General features: G+C 37.2%; 1 protein-coding gene across 2 annotated transcripts in view; it reads left to right on the top strand.

The window, feature by feature from the left end:
- STK31 (serine/threonine kinase 31) overlaps positions 1-21738 on the top strand; it is a 142464-nt gene that overhangs the window by 8689 nt on the left and 112037 nt on the right. For both annotated transcript variants that reach the window (XM_054559383.2, XM_009242947.4), the window contains exons 2-6: positions 735-781; positions 870-922; positions 6095-6193; positions 18901-18975; positions 20732-20890. In XM_054559383.2, coding sequence (XP_054415358.1) covers positions 735-781; positions 870-922; positions 6095-6193; positions 18901-18975; positions 20732-20890 — 433 coding nt within the window. The remainder of the gene's footprint in view (positions 1-734; positions 782-869; positions 923-6094; positions 6194-18900; positions 18976-20731; positions 20891-21738) is intronic.

Raw genomic sequence — 21738 nt, 5'->3', positions numbered from 1 at the left:
AAGTGGAGGTTGCAGTGAGCTAAGATCTCCAGCCTGAGCGACAGAGCAAGACTTCGTTTGGGGGAAAAAAAAAAAACCATAAAAAAAATCTGTGTTTTAATTTTCCTTCAACACTTATGAATGGAAAATGCAATATCCTAGTATATTACAGATAACATTACATAGTAGTGTACATTTATTTTGGAATATTTTTGCATTTGATAAAGTATATTATGTAATGAAAATTATTTTTGAAGTAATAGGCAAAATTCTATGTATTTTTGCAGTCTTTAATCCCACGGAATCTTCAAAAATAGTAACCAGCGTGCCTTTTACATAAAATAGAGTACCAGTTTAAAGCATTTGTTCTATTACTTGTAATGTTTCTCTTTGTTTACATTGTGGAAGTCCTTTTTATGGGAGGATATTTTCTAAAAAAAGAATAGGTACATTGTTTCAAAGTATTGATTTATGTAAGTGATCAAAATGTATATGAGTTGTTCAGTATAAATTTGTAAAAGTTTGGCTAAAGAGGTAATTTTAAGGATAGAGATTATATATGATAAAATTGCATCTACTACAAAATACTCAAAAGAATTAGTGAAGGAAATATTGAGTTCATTTTTAATATAGAGTTTGAATTTTGATAACTGCATTTAGGACAAAACATTTGTAAGAATTGAACATGATGTAGTTTAGTCTTCATTCATTATTAATGGTGGATTATTATAATCTAATTTAAGGTATTGTTCTAGTTTTTCAGGAGTTGTTCAAATGGATGAAGATACACATTACGATAAAGGTACTGACACTAAAAATTATTTTGGGGTGTAAGAGCTAGATGGTACTGATTAATTTCTAATTTTCCTTGTATTGTGATTTGATTTTAGTGGAAGATGTGGTTGGAAGTCACATAGAAGATGCAGTAACATTTTGGGCCCAGGTAAATGGCAAACTGGTTGATATCCCCCCTCACCTCCTCCAATCCAGTTCCTCCCCAACAAAAACAAAAATAAAACACAGGAATAAATACATTTATTATTCTCATTGCCTAATATTTATTAAATTATTTGTCACCAGGCATTATTAGAGGACAAATGTTGACAGCTGTGACGTTACTTGACTCATGAATATTATGCGCATAATACACCAAGTTTGAAAAAAAGAAAATTGTCAAGATTGTGATTTCAGAATTCCACTCAATTCTAGGCTGCTTTTGCTGGAGTCTGAGAGCCTGTTGTATTTGTGAAGTTGTAGCCCCATCTAGGGGTCTTTTATAAGATTGTTTCTTGAAGGAGGATAAGTTAAAAATCTCGGTCGTTTTTTCTAATGGCTTAAATTTGAGATGTGGTATTTTTCTCATCATAAAATTGGAAGCATGAATGAAACATTTCTGATTTTCTGTCAGTTAGGTAAGGTTACTCAGTTTTAAATACAAAGCAGGCACTGAAGGGCTGTGTTCCACAATTTAAGAAGGTAAATTCCTCTGATGCACAGAATGACCTAATTTTTGGTTTTGTAAACTATACATGATACAGAAAGGAAAGAAATTACATTTTCTATACTCCCTGCAGCATGGGAACTCCTTTTGGTGGGGGGTGAGGTGAACTCTTAATGTGGGAAATAAGGAGAATATATGAGAAGAAAGTTCTAGAAGAATATGATTAACCCAGAGTTCTTAAATATATAGTCATGCATCACTTAATGACTGGGGTACATACAGAGAAATGCATCATTAGGCAACTGCGTCGCTGTATGAACATCGTAGAATGTACTTAGAGAAACCTGGATGATATAGCCTACCACATACCTAGGCCATGTGGTGTACCTCTACCCCATGTTACTGTACTGAATGCTGCAGACAATTGTAACACAATAATAAGTCTTTATGTATCTAAACATAAAGGTACAGTAAAAACATTTTATAAAAGATTAAAAAATAGTACACCTGTATAGGGCACTTACCATGAGTGGAGCTTGCAGGATTAGAAATTGCTTTGGGTGAGTCATTGAGTGAGTAGTGAGGAATGTGAAGGCCTGGGACATTACTGTACACTACTGTATACTTTATAAATACCATACACTTAGTCTACACTAAATTTATAAAAATATTTTTCTTCAATAAACCTTAGCTTACTGTAACTTTTAATAAACTTTTGACTCATTTGTAATAACAGCTTAAAACAAACATTGTAGAGCTGTGCAAAAATATTCCTTATGTCCTTATTCTAAAGCTTTCTTCTCTTTTTAAACTTTTAATTTTTTTTACTTTAAAAACTTTTTGGTTAAAAACGAAGACACAAGATCTTCAATATCACTGTCTTTCACCTCCACTTCTTGTCCTACTAGAAGGTCTTCAGGGTCAGTAATGTGCCTGGAGCTGTCATCTTCTGTAATAATAATAATGCCCTTTTGGAATACCTTCAGAAGGACTTGAGGCGGCTGTACAATTAACTTTTTTAAATAAGTAGGAGTAGAGTAAAATGAGAAAAATTATAGTTATATATATATACACACACACACACCAGTGATATAGTTGTTTATTTTCATTACCAAGTATTATGTACTGTACATAATTGTATGTGCTGTGCTTTTGTAAGACTGGGGCACAGTAGGTTTACACCAGCATCACCACAAATATGTGAGTAATGCATTGCTCTATGATGTTACAATGCCTAGGACTACACTAGGCAATAGGAATTTTTCAGCTTCATTATAATCTTATGGGACTACTGTAGTGTATGTGGTTCATTCTTGACCAAAATGTCACTATGTGGGGCATGGCTGCATGTAAAAAAAAACTGTAGAAGGGTGATGTTATAGAAAACTTGGGGCAAATTCGTGTGTCTGCTTATGCACATATATTTGGCAAATTTGTTTCTGCTTATGCATATTCTCTAAAGGTTGCTCACATGTTCTGGTTCCATGCCCATTGTCTCTGTATTAGTGACAACTGCATTACTCTCAACAGTGTCCCAGGGTGGATGATAAATTATATTTAAGCTTATTATATAGAAACATCATTTATCAGTGTAAAAAGATTTTCTAGACTAGTGCTGTCTAGTAGAAATGTATGAGCCACGTAAGTAATTTTAAAACATTTTTCGCAGCCACATTGAAGAAACTAAAAATAGCAGGTGACATTTTAATAAGTACATTTTATTTAACTCAATATATCCAAAATATTGTTTCAAAATATAATTAGCATAAAAATGTGAACAGGATAGTTTATATTTCCTTTTTAATATTGTCTTTGAAATCCAGTGTGCATATTAGACTTACAGCTTATCTCCTTAGTCTAGCCATATTTCAAGTGGGTATTGGCTGTTGTATTCACTAGTGCAGCTCTAGACTTTGATTTCAGTTTACTTTATTTGTGAATATGTTGATTGAATTTGGAGCAAATTCAAGAGTCAGCAGTTTTTTTTCTGTAAAGGATCAGATGATGAATATTTTACCATTTTTAGGCCATATAGTTTGTTTTGCAGCTATTCAATTTCGCGAACATAGTGCAAAGCAGCCATAGACATAATGTGAATGAGTGTGTGTAGCTGTGATGCAGTAAACTTTATTTACTACAACAGACGGCTGTAATTTGCCAACCTCTGAGTTAAACCATGAAGTTGAGGCTCTTGTAGAAGAACGTTTAAAACAGGAAACATGCACATGAAAATATTAAACATTAAAACTACTAATGGTATATAAATGAATGTAGTGGTTATTTCAGTAAGCAAATTGGCAAATTTGGTTGGGGTTATGGTGGGATATAGGCATAGAGAAGACTAAGTAGAGATTTGGAAATATGCGTAGGCAGATTAGGATGAAAATCTGCTCACATATATTCTCCATTTTTTTTGCCCTGTGGGCTTCTGCCTTATAAACCACTTATAAGCAGACGCTTCAGATTGGATGAGTGGCAGCTGAAGGAATCTGACATATTTGACTCCACCTGTTTCTTTGAAAGAACAAGCTTCTGGTCAGGCATGGTGGCTCATGCCTGTAATCCCAACACTTTGGGAGACCTATGTGAGAGGATCGCCTGAGCCCAGGAGTTTGAGACCAGCCTTGGCGACATAGTGAGACCTTGTCACTACAAAAAAAAAAAAAAAAAAAAAAAAAAAATTAGCCGGGCATGGTGGTGCATGCCTGTGTTCCCAGCTATGTGGGAGGCTGAGGGTGGGAGGATTGCCTGGGCCCAGGAGATTGAGACTGCAGTGAGCTGAGATTGCACCAAACAAACAAACAAAGAGCTCCTATTTGTTTTAGTCTGTATAGTGAAAAAATATAGTTATATGGAATATTTTGATTCCAGGGGTTTGTTCACAAAGGCTGCTTCTATTGTTTCTCAGGGTCAGTTTGAATTCAATTCCTGTTCTATGCTGAGACTTTGATATTCATAATGATGTTTTTTGAACTGCTCTTTCAGAGTTTTTTTTCAGTCATCACGGATAATCATGTTCTTTCTAGCATTATTGAATATTTTGTTGGTATATTTCTTTAGAACATATATATATATTTAACATTTTATTTTGAAGAAACTTTGACTTACAGGAATGTTGCAAAATTAGTACAGAGGCTAGAATGTGGCTCTGTATACTCTTCACCCAGCTTCCTTTAATGCTAATGTGTTATATAACCACAGTACAGTGATCAAAGCCAGGGAATTAACATTAGTACAATGCTATTAACTAAACTACAGCCCTTATTTAAATTTTAGCAGTTTTTTGTCTTTTTGTGTTCCAGGATCCAATACAGAATCCCAAATTGTATTTAGTTGTGTATCTTTGGTTTCCTTTAACCTCTGAATGTTCCTCAATTTTTCCTTGTATTTCAAGACTTTTGACATTTCTGATGAATATTAGTAATTTTGTAGAGTATCTTTTAATTTGGGTTTGTTTGATGATTTCTTATGAATAGATTAGCAAGAGTTCCACAGAACTGATATTGTAGTCCTCTCAGTATATCATATTGGGGTTTCATGATGTGATATACCTTCTTATTGATGATAACCTTGATTCACTTGGGTAAGGTGGCAACTTCCAGGTTTTTTCACTGTAAAGTTACTCTTTTCTTTTGTAATTAATAAATGTTTTAGGAGACTTATTGTGGCTGTCTAATCCAGTTTCTCTTCAGCTTTTCACCCATGAATTTTATTGTTTATTGCTCTAGTGCTTGCCTAATGATGATTTTCTATTCCCTTCATTCCTTCCACATTTATTAATTGGAATTCTTCTATAAGGAAGAGCTGTCTCTTCTCTGCCATTTATTTATTCAATTATTTATATTAATATAAACTCAAGGATATTTATTCTGTGGGTTATAATCCTATGCTATCATTATTTATTTTGTTGTTTAAATTATTCCGCCTTGGCCATTGGGACAAAGTTCACCAAAGAACACAGATTGGTACTTGTCCTTAAACGTCTCCTATTCTTTTTTGAGCACTTTTTTTTTTTTTTCAAGACAGGATCTCCATCACCAAGGCTAGAGTGCAGTAGTGTGATCATGGCTCACTGCAGTCTCGAACTTCTGGGCTCAAGCAATCCTCCCACCTCATCTTCCTGTGTAGTTGGGACTATAGGTGCACACTACCATGCCCGGCTAATTTTTTGTATTATTTTTGTAGAGACAGGGTTTCACCATGTTGCCAAGCTAGTCTCAAACTCCTGGGCTCAAAAATGATCCTCCCACCTCGGCTCTCCAAAGTGCTGGGATTACAGGTGTGAGCCATTGCAACCCGTTTTGTTTTGTTTTGTTTTTAGCATTTCTTTACTTTCTGGCGCCATCAAATGTTCCAGAATCATCTTTTATTTCCCAGTTTGAGCTCTGCAATCAAATCAATCTTTAAGGAATCCTTTCCATATGATTTAGTTATATTTGGTATCTTGTTTGAATTCTACCTAATTTGAACATATTGGGAAGTAAACTTTTTCTATGGCCTAGTCTCATTTCTTATAAATAACTCATTTAAATTATGAAAAAATACAGACATAAGAACTTGATTTAATTTGTAATGGCCTAAAATCTTTTAAGTTTATCATGCTTAGAACCCTCAAGTGTGTAACACTATAAAATAATATTTTATTGTATCTTATACTATATCTGATCTTTCTAGAGTATCAGTAGAAATAAGGATATCATGAAGATTGGTTGCTCACTGTCTGAAGTTTGCCCCCAGGCCAGTTCAGTTTTGGGGAATCTTGACCCAAACAAGGTGAGCCATATTCTTGAATATAATTATTTCATTCGTCCTGTCAGCTTTCCTATGTCTTAGATATTTAGTTTTTGGAGTTTCTGGTATATTTGAAAAGAAGAGGCTGATTTTTGGAATTTGTATAAACTACTGTTATGATACATTTATTAATTCAAAAATACTTATGGACTGAATATTACTCAGTCTTGAAAGGAAATTTGACGTAAGCTACAACATGGATGAATCTTCAGGACATTAGCTAAATAAAATAAGCCAGTCACAAAAGGACAAATACCGTTATGGTTCTACTTGTATGAAGTACTTAGAGTAGTCAAAATCATAGAGAGAAAAAGTGAGTGATGGTTATCAGGGACTGGGGGAAGATTGGGGATGGGGAGTTACTGATTAATGGGTATAGAGTTTCAGTTTTACAACATGAAAAGAGCTGTGGAGATGGATGATGAATGGTGGCGAAGGTTGCAAAACAGTATGAGTGTACTTAATGCCACTGAACTGTACACTTAACAATGGTCAGCATAGTCAATTTTATGTTATGTATAGTTTACTACAGTTAAAAATAGGAAAAGTAGAATTAAAAGCTACTCTATTCTAGCCAAAAAAACAAAAGTGAAGAAAACGTATGTACTGTCTGCCATGTACCTGGCACTGTATTAAGCATTAAGTATGCAGTGGTGAACAAACTAGGTTCCTTGCCTTTGACTTTGATTCACAAAAAATTTGTAAGATGCATCTTTATGCAGAGCAATTTGGCTTTTTTCTTTTTTACTGAGGTATAACTTGTATACAGTAAGGTATATATCTCTTAAGATCCTAAGTATATAGCTTGGTGAGTTTTTACGTATGTATGTATCCATGTAACCACCATCCAGATCAACATATGGTTCCATCATTTCAGAAAATTCCTTCAGGCCCCTTCTCAGTCAATTCTTAGTCAGTAGTTTCTCCATCAGAGGTATAACCATCATTCTGACACTATCACCATAGATTCATATGTCTGTTCTTAAATCATGCAGTATGTAGTTTATTGTATGTATCTGGCTTCTTTTGTTGAACATAGTTTCTGAGATTCATTTATATTGTTGTGTGTATTAGTGTATTGGTAGTCTGTTCTTTTTTAAGCTATTTAACATTCATTGTATAAATATAACACAATTTATTGATCTGTTCTCCTTTGATGGGCATTTGGATTTTTTGCAGTTTTTAACTACTCTGAATGAAACTGCTGTAAAATCCTTATATAAGTCTTCTGCTGGATGTATTGACTCATTTCTTTTGCACATATATCTAGAGTAGAATCGCAAAATTTCAGGGTAGGCATGTTTCTGCCAAAGTAGATACTGCCAAACAGCTTTGCAAAAGTGTTGAACCAATTTACATTCTTATCAGCAATTTATGAGAGTTATAGTTCCTCCATGTCCTCACTAGCTCCCTGGTTTGCTAGTGTACTGAGGTTGTGTTTTAATATTTTTATTAGCCCTTTGGAAGGGGTCTTGTGAAGTACCTATTCACATCTTTTCCCCATTTTTAAATTAGGTTATTTGTCTTGATTGATTTGTAGGCATTCTGTATATTTTTTTCACTTTAATTTTCATTTTTATTTCTACCTCTTAAAGTAAATGATAAAGTCACAACTGTAAAATGAATGCATTTAAAAAATAAAAGATATATTTCAATGACAAAAAGTATGCAATGATCATGAAAATCTACTGTACACTTTGCCAAGGCCAAAGAATGAAAGACAATGTGAAAAAGCCAATCTTCAAATATATCCTCAACAAAAACTCCCTCCTAAATAGTTATACCATCACTATTTATTGAAAAGACCATCTTTTCTTTGCTGAATTGTATTGGCATGTTTGTTTTAAATCAAGTGACTATATATGAGTATTAACCATCTTTTTCAATATAATAGGTAACTGTAATCTTGAGTGCATCAGATTCTCTGCCAAAAATTTACCCTGGGACATTTCTATAAGTAGACAAAGATGTTTGTACAAAGATATTCATTGGCAGCTAGTAGGCAAAACTGGAGATTAACTAAATGTCCTTTATATAATACAATAGTAGTAGTAATTATAATAGTATTTATTTCCTTTGTGAGGTAGTGCCAGATATTCTAAGCATTTTGTGTGTACTAACTCATTTAATGCTCACAGCATCCTTATGAGGCAGGTGTTATTTTTTACACCTTTTTTGAAATTCAGGCATAGCCAGGATAACTTTATGAAAGTCACTAGCTAATTAATGGTAGATCAAGTATAAAAACCCACAGAACCTATCTCCTTAACTGTTGCCCTACTTAGAAAAATGAACAAATTGTGGTAGAGCCTTATTTTTTTTCTTTTTCTTTTAATTGGCAAACATTCCTCAATTTTTTTCTCCTTCCCTTTCCTTTTTTTCTTTTTTTTAAATTATATTTTAAGTTCTAAGGTGTATGTGCACAACGTGCAGCTTTGTTACATATATACATGTGCTATGTTGGTGTGCTGCACCCGTTAACTCGTCATTTACATTAGGTATATCTCCTAATGCTATCCCTCCCCCCTCCCCCCACCCCATGACTGGCCCAGGTGTGTGATGTTCCCCACCCTGTATCCAAGTGTTCTCATTGTTCATTTCCCACCTATGAGTGAGACCATGCGGTGTTTGGTTTTCTGTCCTTGTGATAGTTTACTCAGAATGATGGTTTCTGCCTTCATCCATGTCCCTACAAAGGACATGAACTCATCCTTTTTTATGGCTGCATAGTATTCCATGGTGTATATGTGCCACATTTTCTTAATCCAGTCTATCATTGATGGACATATGGGTTGGTTCCAAGTCTTTGCTGTTGTGAATAGTGCCACAGTAAACATATGTGTGCATGTGTCTTTATAGCAGCATGATTTATAATCCTTTGGGTATATGCCCAGTAATGGGATGGCTGGGTCAAAATGGTATTTCTAGTTCTAGATCCTTGAGGAATTGCCACACTGTGTTCCACAATGGTTGAACTAGTTTACAGTCCCACCAACAGTGTAAAAGTGTTCCTGTTTCTCCACATCCTCTCCACCATCTGTTGTTTCCTGACTTTTTAATGTTCGCCATTCTAACTGGTGTGAGATGGCATCTCATTGTGGTTTTGATTTGCATTTCTCTGATGACCAGTGATGATGAGCATTTTTTCATGTGTCTTTTGGCTGCATAAATGTCTTCTTTTGAGAAGTGTCTGTTCATATCCTTTGCCCACTTTGATGGGGTTGTTTGATTTTTTGTTGTAAATTTGTTTAAGTTCTTTGTAGAGTCTGTTTATTAGCCCTTTGTCAGATGGGTAGATTGTAAAAATTTTCTCCCATTCTGTAGGTTGCCTATTCACTCTGATGGTAGTTATTTTGCTGTGCAGAAGCTCTTTAGTTTAATTACATCCCATTTGTCAATTTTGGCTTTTGTTGCCATTGCTTTTGGTGTTTTAGTCATGAAGTGTTTGCCCATGTCTGTGTCCTGAATGGTATTGCCTAGGTTTTCTTCTAGGGTTTTTATGGTTTTAGGTCTAACATTTAAGTCTTTAATCCATCTTGAATTAATTTTTGTGTAAGGTGTAAGGAAGGGATCCAGTTTCAGCTTTATACATATGGCTAGCCAGTTTTCCCAGCACCATTTATTAAATAGGAAATCCTTTCCCCATTTCTTGTTTTTGTCAGGTTTGTCAAAGATCAGATGGTTGTAGATGTGTGGTATCATTTCCGAGGGCTCTGTTCTGTTCCATTGATCTATATCTCTGTTTTGGTACCAGTACCATGCTGTTTTGGTTACTGTAGCCTTGTAGTATAGTTTGAAGTCAGGTAGCGTGATGCCTCCAGCTTTGTTCTTTTTGCTTAGGATTGTCTTGGCAGTGCAGGCTCTTTTTCGGTTCCATATGAACTTTAAAGTAGTTTTTTCCAATTCTGTGAAGAAAGTCATTGGTAGCTTGATGGAGATGGCACTGAATCTATAGATTACTTTGGGCAGTATGGCCATTTTCACGATATTGATTCTTCCTCTCCATGAGCATGGAACGTTCTTCCATTTGTGTCCTCTTTTATTTCGTCGAGCAGTGGTTTATAGTTCTCCTTAAAGAGTTCCTTCACATCCCTTGTAAGTTGGATTCCTAGGTATTTTATTCTTTTTGTAGCAGTTGTGAATGGGAGTTCACTCATGATTTGGCTCTCTGTCTGTTATTGGTGTATAGGAATGCTTGTGATTTTTGCACATCGATTTTGTATCCTGAGACTTTGCTGAAGGTGCTTATCAGCTTAAGGAGCTTTTGGGCTGAGACAATGGGGTTTGCTAATATGCAATCATGTCCTCTGCAAACAAGGACAATTTGACTTCCTCTTTTTCTAATTGAATACCCTTTATTTCTTTCTCTTGCCCGATTCCCCTGGCCAGAACTTCGAACACTATGTTGAATAGGAGTAGTGAGAGAGGGCATCCCTGTCTTGTGCAGTTTTCAAAGGGAATGCTTCCAGTTTTTGCCCATTCAGTATGATATTGGCTGTGGGGTTTGTCATAAATAGCTCTTATTATTTTGAGATACGTTCCTTCAGTACCTAGTTTATTGAGAGTTTTTAGCATGAAGGGCTGTTGAATTTTGTCAAAGGCCTTTTCTGCATCTATTGAGATAATCATGTGGTTTTTGTCTTTGGTCCTCTTTTTATGATGGCTACGTTTATTGATATGGGTATGTTGAACCAGCCTTGCATCTTGGGGGATGAAGCCAACGTGATCGTGGTGGATAAGCTTTTTGATGTGCTGCTGGATTCGGTTTGCCAGTATTTTATTGAGGATTTTTTCATCAATGTTCATCAGGAATATTGGTCTAAAATTCTCTTTTTTTGTTGTGTCTCTGCCAGGCTTTGGTATCAGGATGATGTTGGCCTCATAAAATGAATTAGGGAGGATTCTCTCTTTTTCTATTGTTTGGAATTGTTTCAGAAAGAATGGTACTAGCTTCTCTTTGTATTTCTGGTAGAATTCGGCTGTGAATCTGTCTGGTCCTCGACTTTTTTTTAGTTGGTAGGCTATTAATTATTGTCTCAATTTCAGAACCTGTTATTGGTCTATTTAGGGATTCAACTTTTTCCTGGTTTCGTTTGGGAGGGTGTATGTGTCCAGGAATTTATCCATTTCTTCTAGATTTTCTAGTTTATTTGTGTAGAGGTGTTTATAGTATTCTCTGATGGTAGTTTGTATTTCTGTGGGATCGGTGGTGATATCTCCTTTATCATTTTTTATTGCGTCTATTTGATTCTTCTCTCTTTTTCATTAGTCTTGCTAGCAGTCTATCAATTTTGTTGATCTTTTCAAAAAACCAGCTCCTGGATTCATTGATTTTTTGAAGAGTTTTTTGTGTCTCTATTTCCTTCAGTCCTGCTGTGATCTTAGTTATTTCTTGCTTTCTGCTAGGTTTTGAATGTGTTTGAGAAGCAGTTTGTTATAATTTCTGTTCTTTTACATTTGCTGAGGAGTGCTTTACTTCCAACTATGTGGTCAGTTTTGGAATAAGTGTGATGTGGTGCTGAGAAGAATGTATATTCTGTTGATTTGAGGTGGAAACTTCTGTGGATGTCTGTTAGGTCCACTTGGTGCAGAGCTGAGTTCAATTCCTGTATATCCTTGTTAACTTTCTGTCTCGTTGATCTGTCTAATGTTGACAGTGGGGTGTTAAAGTCTCCCATTATTATTGTGTGGGAGTCTAAGTCTCTTTGTATGTCTCTAAGGACTTGCTTTATGAATCTGGGTGCTCCTGTATTGGGTGCATATATATTTAGGATAGTTAGCTCTTCTTGTTGAATTGATCCCTTTACCAGTATGTAATGGCCTTCTTTGTCTCTTTTGATCTTTGTTGGTTTAAATTCTGTTTTATCAGAGACTAGGATTGCAACCCCTGACTTTTTTTTTTGTTTTCCATTTGCTTGGTAGATCTTGCTCCATCCCTTTATTTTGAGCCTATGTGTGTCTCTGCACGTGAGATGGGTCTCCTGAATACAGCACACTGATGGGTCTTGACTGTTTTTATTATTATTATTTTTGAGATGGAGTCTTGCTCTGTTGCCCAGGCTAGAGTGCGGTGGTGTGATCTCGGCTCACTGCAAGTTCAGCCTCCCACTTTCACGCCATTCTCCTGCCTCAGCCTCCTGAGTAGGTGGGACTACAGGTGCCCGCCACCACGCCCAGCTAATTTTTTGTATTTTTAGTAGAGACGGAGTTTCTCCATGTTAGCCAGGAAGGTCTCGATCTCCTGACCTTGTGATCCGCCTGCCTCGGCCTCCCAAAGTGCTGGGATTACAGGCGTGAGCCACTGTGCCCAGCTGGGTCTTGACTCTTTATCCAATTTACCAGTCTGTGTCTTTTAATTGTATTGGAGCATTTAGCCCATTTACATTTAAGGTGAATATTGTTATGTGTGAATTTGATCCTGTCATTGTGATGTTAGCTGGTTATTTTGCTCGTTAGTTGATGCAGTTTCTTCCTAGTATTGGTGGTCTTTACAATTTGTCATGTTTTTGCAGTGGCTGGTACCGATTGTTCCTTTCCATGTTTAGTGCTTGCTTCAGGAGCTCTTGTAAGGCAGGCCTGGTGGTGACAGAATCTCTCAGCATTTGTCTGTCTGTAAAGGATTTTATTTCTCCTTCACTTATGAAGCTTAGTTTGGCTGGATATGAAATTCTGGGTTGAAAATTCTTTTCTTTAAGAATGTTGAATATTGGCCCCCACTCTCTTCTGGCTTGTAGAGTTTCTGCCGAGAGATCCGCTATTAGTCTGATGGGCTTCCCTTTGTGGGTAACCCGACCTTTCTCTGTGGCTGCCGTTAACATTTTTTCCTTCATTTCAACTTTGGTGAATCTGACAATTATGTGTCTTGGAGTTGTTCCTCTCGAGGAGTGTCTTTGTGGCGTTCTGTGTATTTCCTGAATTTGAATGTTGACCTGCTTTGCTAGGTTGGGGAATTTCTCCTGGATAATATCCTTAAGAATGTTTTCCAACTTGGTTCTATTCACCCTGTCACTTTGAGGTACACCAGTCAGACATAGATTTGGTCTTTTCACATAGTCCCATATTTCTGGAGGCTTTGTTTGTTTCTTTTTACTCTTTTCTCTCTAAACTTCTCTTCTTGCTTCATTTCATTCATTTGCTCTTCAATCACTGATACCCTTTCTTCCACTTGATCAAATCAGCTACTGAAGCTTGTGCATTTGTCATGTAGTTCTCATGCCATGGTTCTCAGCTCCATCAGGTCATTAAGGACTTCTCTACACTGTTTATTCTAGTTAGCCATTCGTCTAATTTTTTTCCAAGGTTTTTAGCTTCTTTGCAATGGGTTCGAACATCCTCCTTTAGCTTGGAGAAGTTTGTTATTACCAATCGTCTGAAGCGTTCTTCTCTCAACTTGTCAAAGTCATTCTCCATCCAGCTTTGTTCCGTTGCTGGCGAGGAGCTGCGTTCTTTTGGAGGAGAAGAGGCGCTCTGATTTTTAGAATTTTCAGCTTTTCTGCTTTGGTTTCTCCCCATCTTTGTGGTTTTATCTACTTTTTGTCTTTGATGATGGTGACGTACAGATGGGGTTTTGGTGTGGATGTCCTTTCTGTTTGTTAGTTTTCCTTCTAACAGTCAGGACCTTCAGGTCCTCAGCTGCAGGTCTGTTGGAGTTTGCTGGAGGTCCACTCCATACCCTGTTTGCCTGGGTATCACCAGCGGAGGCTGCAGAACAGCAAATATTGCAGAACGGCAGATGTTGCTGCCTGATCGTTCCTCTGGAAGCTTCGTCTCAGAGGGGCACCTGGCTGTATGAGGTGTCAGTCTGCCCCTACTGGGGGGTGCCTCCCAGTTAGGCTACTCGGCGGTCAGGGACCCACTTGAGGAAGCAGTCTGTCTGTTCTGAGATCTCAGAGTCTGTGCTGGGAGAACCACCACTCTCTTCAAAGCTGTCAAACAGGGACGTTTAAGTCTGCAGAAGTTTCTGCTGCCTTTTGTTCAGCTATGCCCTGCCTCCAGAGGTGGAGTCTACAGAGGCAGGCAGGCCTTCTTGAGCTGCGATGGGCCACACCCAGTTCAAGCTTCCCTGCTGTTTTGTTTACCTACTCAAGCCTCAGTGATGGCGGATGCCCCTCCCCTAGCCTTGCTGCCACCTTGCGGTTCGATCTGAGACTGCTATGCTAGCAGTGAGCGAGGCTCCGTGGGCGTGGGACCCTCTGAGCCAGGCGTGGGATATAATCTCCTCGTGTGCCGTTGGCTAAGGCTATTGGAAAAGTGCAGTATTAGGGTGAGAGTGTCCCGAATTTCCAGGTACCATCTGTCACGGCTTCCCTTTGCTAGGAAAGGGAATTTCCTGACCCCTTGCACTTCCTGGGTGAGGTGATACCCCGCCCTGCTCCGTGGGCTGCACCCACTGTCTGACAAGCCCCAGTGAGATGAACCCGGTACCTCAGTTGGAAATGCAGAAATCACCCGTCTTCTGCGTCGCTCACGCTGGGAGCTTCAGACTGGAGCTGTTCCTATTCGGCCATCTTGGAACCTCTCTCTCCTCTTTTCTTTATAAATCTGATTTTACTTTTATTTGCTGAAACAATCTAATGCCAATTCTGCCTTCTATATTAATGGAGAATGAGCATGCAGATAAGTGTCTCTATATGATTCTTTGACAGATTTATTTCAGAGACTTGTCTATAAAAATTAGCCCATCTGAGACCCATCATTGGAGCCAACCCATTCCTCAATTTTTAAAATTTTTTTTATGGGGGGATTACAGGTGTGAGCCACTGTGCCTGACCTATGACTGTGTTGAATATTGTTATAAATTAAGACATACTCCTTTTCTTCTATTGAATATAAAATTAATTACATTATCAAAAATTTAAACAAGTGTCAGTAATAGGCATCTGATTATAAGTGATTAATCAGCTACTTCTGATTGTTCATAAATGGATTATACTTTGTCAGTTTTCCTTGGTGATCTAAATGGTTCTCTCCCTTTGCCACCATGTAGGAGGGTCATAGGCTGTGAACAATGGAGTTGTGGGAGGAGAAGATTGGGCCCAGGCACAATGAGAGTGAATATATAGTTTTCACTATGTCATGAGAACAGATAAGTCTATCTGGGATAGATTTGTATGTTTTGGTGGTTGTATTACACTAACAGAGCCGCGAACTTCAGATTCTTCACTTTGTTGAGTACTGTTATACCTACGCGAGTTAGAGAAAATGCCCCACACTGAGACGAATTAAGAGTCCTTTATTTAAGCCGGCGGCCAAAGAGACGGCTAACGCTCAAAATTCTCTCGGCCCCGAGGAAGGGGCTTGATTAACTTTTATACCTTGGTTTAGGAAGGGAAGGGGAACTCAAATGCAATAATTCTACAGAAGTAAAAACATGCAAGAATCGAAAGAAGCAAATGGTTACAGAGAGATAAACAATTTAAAAGACAAATGGTTACAAAAAGCAACGGTACCAGGTGCAGAGCTCTAAATCCTTCATTATAATTAGATATAAATGCTATGCCGGACACGAACTCAAGGCTTTATGTTGTTATCTCTTTGAGAAAAATCCTGGGAACTTCATACTTTGTTTGTGCCAGTACCTTATCAGTTAATTGGGCTCCTTTGAAATGCTGAGGATCTGCTTACACAGGTCAACTGCTTGCGGAAGGAGGTTGGGTAAGGAGCCCTTAGTGTCTTGTAAGTTAAGGGGTCAATTGGAGTTTGTCCGGCTTTCCCAGCTAGAGAGAGTCTTATTTACATGAGAAGCAAGGCTAGGTGATTAAAGAGACAAACAGGACAAAATTTAAAGTAGCGAGTTAGAGTAAAAACAAGGTTAGGCATTATAGTACCAGCTCTATTCTTGGACACAAGTGTTCCCAGCCCTGCCTCACCTGGTTTGTAATAAACTATTGCATATCTGCCGTTTACCTTATACGAAATTATTAATCATATTGTGATGTTATTAGAAAGCCTTAATTAAAGATGATGCAGTCTTTTGCGGGGATTGAAATTGGTTAGGACTGTTGATTGTTAGCTATTTTTGCTACTACCCCTATTTTCTTACCAGGGTTGGGAGAGAGTACCATACTGTTACTGCTCTCTCTTGCCCTTTAGTTGTTGAATGTTAGCTGAAGAAACCGGAGTTAATTATGAATTGAATACACTTATCCTTTGTAGCATTTAAATTGTTATTTATTTATTTGTTTGTCTGAATTTATGTGTACTTTATTGTTTTGGTGAATAGGTTTGGTGTTTAGGTTTCATAAAATAAATCTGTGGATTTGTCCTAGTTCAGAGTCATACATTGAAATTAATTTTATAATCCATAACTTAAAGCAGTATTCTTCAGCCATTTTTCTCATTATTCCCTCCTAAGGAGCATTTTTAGACCTGTTTTCTCCCTAATGGCCTAATGGGCCTTCTCCCCTTCAGATATTTTAATACTACAGATATACAGTATATAATAACTATGTTCTCAGTAGGGTTGAACTTTGGAGGGCTACAGACCATTGTAATATTTAAGATTTCCAACTCTCCATAAGGACCACTTTTCTTCCCCTTAGGGATATTGCCCCAGTTGAGAATGTATGATTTAAAGCGGTTAAGGCCAGGCATGGGGGCTCATGCCCGTAATCCCAGCACTTTGGGAGGCCAAGGCAGGAGGATTGGTTGAGGCCAGGAGTTCAAAACCAGTCTTGGGCAACATAGTGAGACCCTGTTTCTACAAAAAAAAAAAAAAAAATCTAGGTATGGTGTGTGTGCCTGTAGTCCCAGATATTTGGGAGGCTGAGGTGGGAGGATTATGTGAGCCCAGAAGTTTGAGGCTACAGTGAGCTATGATCATGCCACTGCACTCCAGCCTGGACAACAGAGTAAAACCTTATCTCAAAAAAAGTAGTTATCAGCCTGCAGTGATTTTTGTATCCTTCCCAATCCAATCATGTCTTACTTCATTTTTGTTACTGTAAAGAAATACCTGAGACTGGGTAATTTATAAAGAAAAGAGGTTTATTTGGTTCATGGTTCTGTAGACTGTACAAAAAGCATAGTCCAACATAGTATAGTTGAGAGTTAGACTTAAGTGGCATGTACTTCGCATGTTTATGTTTTAAAAAAATTATACCAATTATGTCTTCAGACATTAAAATAGTATGATTTTAAGTGTTTGATGCTTGTGTCTTCTAAAAAAAAGTCTTTCTGCTTTTTATACAACTCTAACAAGGGACTCAGGGTGCTTCCACAAATATTAGAAGGTGAAGAGGAGCCAGTGTCTGTAGATTACATGGTGAGAGAGGAAGCAAAGGGAGGAAGAGGTGCCAGGCTCTTTTCAACAACCAGTTCTCTTAGGAACTATGTGTGAAAACTCATTCACTTCCATGAGAATGGCACCAAGCCATTTTTAGGCATCTGCCTCTACTATCCAGTCACCTCCTACCAAGCCCCCCTCCAACATTGGGAATCAGATTTTAACATGAGATTTGGTGGATGATATCCAAATGATATCCATCTAAATCATAGACACCTTCAGGAGGCATTTGATGGTGTTTGGAGACATTTTTGCGTGTCACAACTGGAAGTGGTGCTATTGGCAACTAGTGTGTAGAGGCCAGAAGGGATGTTGGTAAACATCTTACAATGTACAGGACAGAGGACAGCCCCACTCTGCCACTCAACGCACACTCATCTGGTCCCAAGTGCCAGTAGTGCTAAGGCTACTTTGAAGTTCGAGAAAATGAAAGCCAGCCTGGGCAACATGGTGAGACCTTGCCTCTATCAAAAAAAAAAAAAAAAAAAAAAAAAAAAATTAGCCCAGGCATGGTGGTGCGTGCCCATGTTCCCAGCTACCCTGAGGACTGAGGTGGGAGGATCACCTGAGCTTGGGGAGGTCGAGTCAGCAGGACCTTGCCTCTCCAAAAAAAAAAAAAGAAAAAAAATACAAAAATTAGCCCAGGCGTGGTGGTGCGTGCCCATGTTCCCAGCTACCCTGGGGACTGAGGTGGGAGGATCACCTGAGCTTGGGGAGGTCGAGTCAGCAGAGAGCCGTGACTGCTCCACTGCACTCCAGGCCTGGCGACAGAATGAGACCCTGTCTCAAAAAAAAAAAAGAAAAGAAAATGATTGAAAGTACGTAAATTTTCTCTTTATTCTTTTATTAAACATCATTCAATTGAAATATAAAGTTCAGTATTAAAGATATTATCTAATTTAGTTTTATCTACTTAATAGGACTAATGTCCTTATACGTAAAGTAAAAAGTATGAAATCTTTCTTGGTTGGTAGGAAATATGAATTCCACTATAGTTGCAAGTTAGACTTATGTGGCATGTACTTGCCATGTTTATGTTAAAAAAAATTATACCAATTATCGCCTCAGATATTATAATAGTGTGATTTTAAGTGTTTGATGCTTGTGCCTTAAAATTTTTTTTTTTTTACTTTTTATACCCCTCCCTCCTCATTTTGGAGATGCAGAATAGCATAATGAACTCTGAAGTCAGAAGTTTGAATCTTGGTTCTGCAGTTTACTAGTTTATGTCTTTGGATACATAGTGGCATATACAAAGTACCTGCCTCATAGGATTGTGAGAATTAAATGAGTTATATATAAAGTACTTATTGACATATAGGAAGAGCTTAAATGCTAACCTTTATTCTGATCTTTTCAGCATGCTTTAAATGCCAAGTAATTTTGCTTTCTTTTCTCTTTGTAGATTTATGGTGGATTATTTTCTGAAGATCAGTGTTGGTACAGATGCAAAGTACTGAAAATCATCAGCGTTGAAAAGGCAGGAAATTAAGTGTTCAGTTTTTTTTTGCTTTAAGAAATATTTATTGTGGTTCCAAAATTTGATGCTTATTTAGCACTTCATTGCTTATTCATAGTACTGATACCTGGTTCAGTGATTAAAACAGAAGAAATTAATTGCTAAAAAACATGTTGTTTTATAATCACCTCAGATTATTCAAGAATAGATTATATAATATGTAGGTTATTTTTGGTGACTAGTTCTTTTTACCTCAGTTCTTTTTTTTTTTTTTTTTTTTTTTTGAGATGGAGTCTTTCTCTTTCGCCCAGGCTGGAGTGCAGTGGTACGATCTTGGCTCACTGCAACCTCTGCCTCCTAGGTTCAAGCTATTCTCCTGCCTCAGCCTCCCAAGTAGCTGGGATTACAGGCGCCCACCAACACATTGGCTAATTTTTGTATTTTTAGTAGAGACGGGGTTTCACCATGTTGGTCAGGCTGGTCGAACTTCTGACCTCAGGTGATCCGTCCGCCTCAGCCTCCAAAAGTGCTGGGATTACAGGAGTGAGCCACTGTGCCCAGCCTACCTCAGATCTTAATAATTATATTTGGTTCTTGATAATGAGTAACTTTTAAATGTTGATTTTATTAAGCTTTATAAGTAGGAGAAGAACATTTTGATTGATCCTTCTGAAGTTAGGTATATCTTTTATTTAGTTGATGTGAATATTGTTAATAATAACGATTGGCTTGCCACTTTCTTATGCCTGGGTTAAATGTGGTGAGTTTTCTTTGTGTTAAGCTTTTTTTTTTTTACATTGTGAATTTGTGGAGGATTTTTAAGAGGATTTAGGGAGACAGAATTCTGAATAGCTGTTTGGTGGCAGTTGCATATTGCAGGCTGTGTGAAAGCACCTCTGTAAGATTTCCTTTGGTGTTTTTTCTACACCTGCTTTCTGTACTTAAATTATAATATGTATGTTTTTACTGAACCTGGGAAAGTGGTTAAGGATAAAAGAGAAAAAATTAAAAATATTTATGTTTCATAAATATTTTCTTTGGTGTAATAAGATGTAACAATTTGATTAATATTCTGAATAGCTTGGTTTAAAAAAATTTCATTTTTTGCTGTCATAGATAATGGTTTATTTTAGTGGAATGGAACTTTCTAATTGACCTCTCTCCCATAATTTGACAACTGGAGATGATATTTTACATTTGCTTTTCAATTGGCTTTAATTTTTTAAATTAAAGGGCAGCATGATGTTTGACCTTGTAATAACTATTTTTCTTTTTTACTTTTTAAACAGATGTAGAGCTGGAGGTCAGGGTGGTGAATCTGATTAGTTTACATGGTCTACCTGGAGTGAGTTTAATTGTATCAAAGGAAGTTTGATAACTTTGCCTTTCTTTTCAGATTTTATTCTTTCCAACTTGAAATTGAATTGAATGTCGATTGATTTTAACATTAGGAGAAACAGGAGAGAGCTGTAAGCTTCATAGGCTGATGTTTATTTAAAATATCAATTGTCTAAAAACAAAAAGCACCCTAATGAGAAATGGTACTATTGGAATTTAACTAGTAACAAGTAAAGAAATCACTGTAATTTCATGGACTGTGGATTTTTTTTTATTTTGAAGATATTATTAGAGATCTATTTCTGAATGTATTTTGTCATTTTGAGATAAGAATGCTATTTTGATATACAGGTCATTAACAGAGAGCAGCAAATTGGTGGTTTCTTTGGAAATATTTAATCTGGGGTCAGTATTCGTATTTGTCTCTTATTTTTTCCAGTGTCTGGTGAGGTACATTGACTATGGAAATACTGAAATTCTAAATCGATCTGATATAGTTGAAATTCCTTTGGAGCTGCAGTTTTCTAGTGTTGCCAAAAAGTATAAACTTTGGGGACTACACATTCCTTCTAATCAAGAAGTTACCCAGTTTGATCAGGCAAGTCACGGATTTTAAATATTTTTGCTAATGAAAGTAAAACTATGTGCTTGAAACAAAATGTAGGTATAGTTAAATCTTACTTTAATATAAAAGTCCGTATAAATTAGTGAAAAATAGGAATTATAATTAGAAAGCAATTGTATATTTAATGCTCATCTTTGCTAGGTAAACATTGAACAGATAAGAATGACATACACATATATATGTAAATAGTTTCTTCTGATGTAAATGTTTAAAAGGATAGTCTCTTTTTGTTTTTTTTTTGAGTCAGAGGCTGACTCTGTTGCCCAGGCTGGAGTGCAGTAGCGTGATCTCGGCTCACTGCAACCTCTGCCTCCCAGGTTCAAGCAGTTCTTCTCCCTCAGCCTCGCAAATAGCTGGATTACAGGCCTGTGCCACCACGTCCAGCTAATTTTTGTATTTTTGGTAGAGTCAGGGTTTTACCGTGTTGGCCAGGCTGGTCTCGAACTCCTGACCCCAGGTGATCCGCCCACCTTGGCCTCCCAAAGTGCTGGGATTACAAGCATGAGCCACTGCACCCAGCCAAGGATAGTCTCTTATATGATGGAGAAAATAATGAATGCAGTTATTTCTGTAATTGTTTTGGGAAAGTATTTATTAAATAAAAGTGATCTTTACCTAGTCCTGGCCATAAATACCACAAATTTGAAATTAATGGGGTTATAATTAATCAGATTGTATCATTTTGGCAGAGGCTCATACTGTCCGATGTAATAATTGGCAGTGAATGTTTTGCTTATGTGGATTCTAGTTTATATTCCTTTCCATTGAATTTTGGGTTGGTAACCTAATTCTGGAAGACATTTCGATAATTTCAGGGGTAG

The sequence above is a fragment of the Pongo abelii genome, chromosome 6, assembly GCF_028885655.2.
Source record: "Pongo abelii isolate AG06213 chromosome 6, NHGRI_mPonAbe1-v2.0_pri, whole genome shotgun sequence".
Lineage (NCBI taxonomy): Eukaryota > Metazoa > Chordata > Mammalia > Primates > Hominidae > Pongo > Pongo abelii.
The sequence above is the reverse complement of the archived record's forward strand: the minus strand, read 5'-3'. Positions and strand labels throughout refer to the sequence as shown.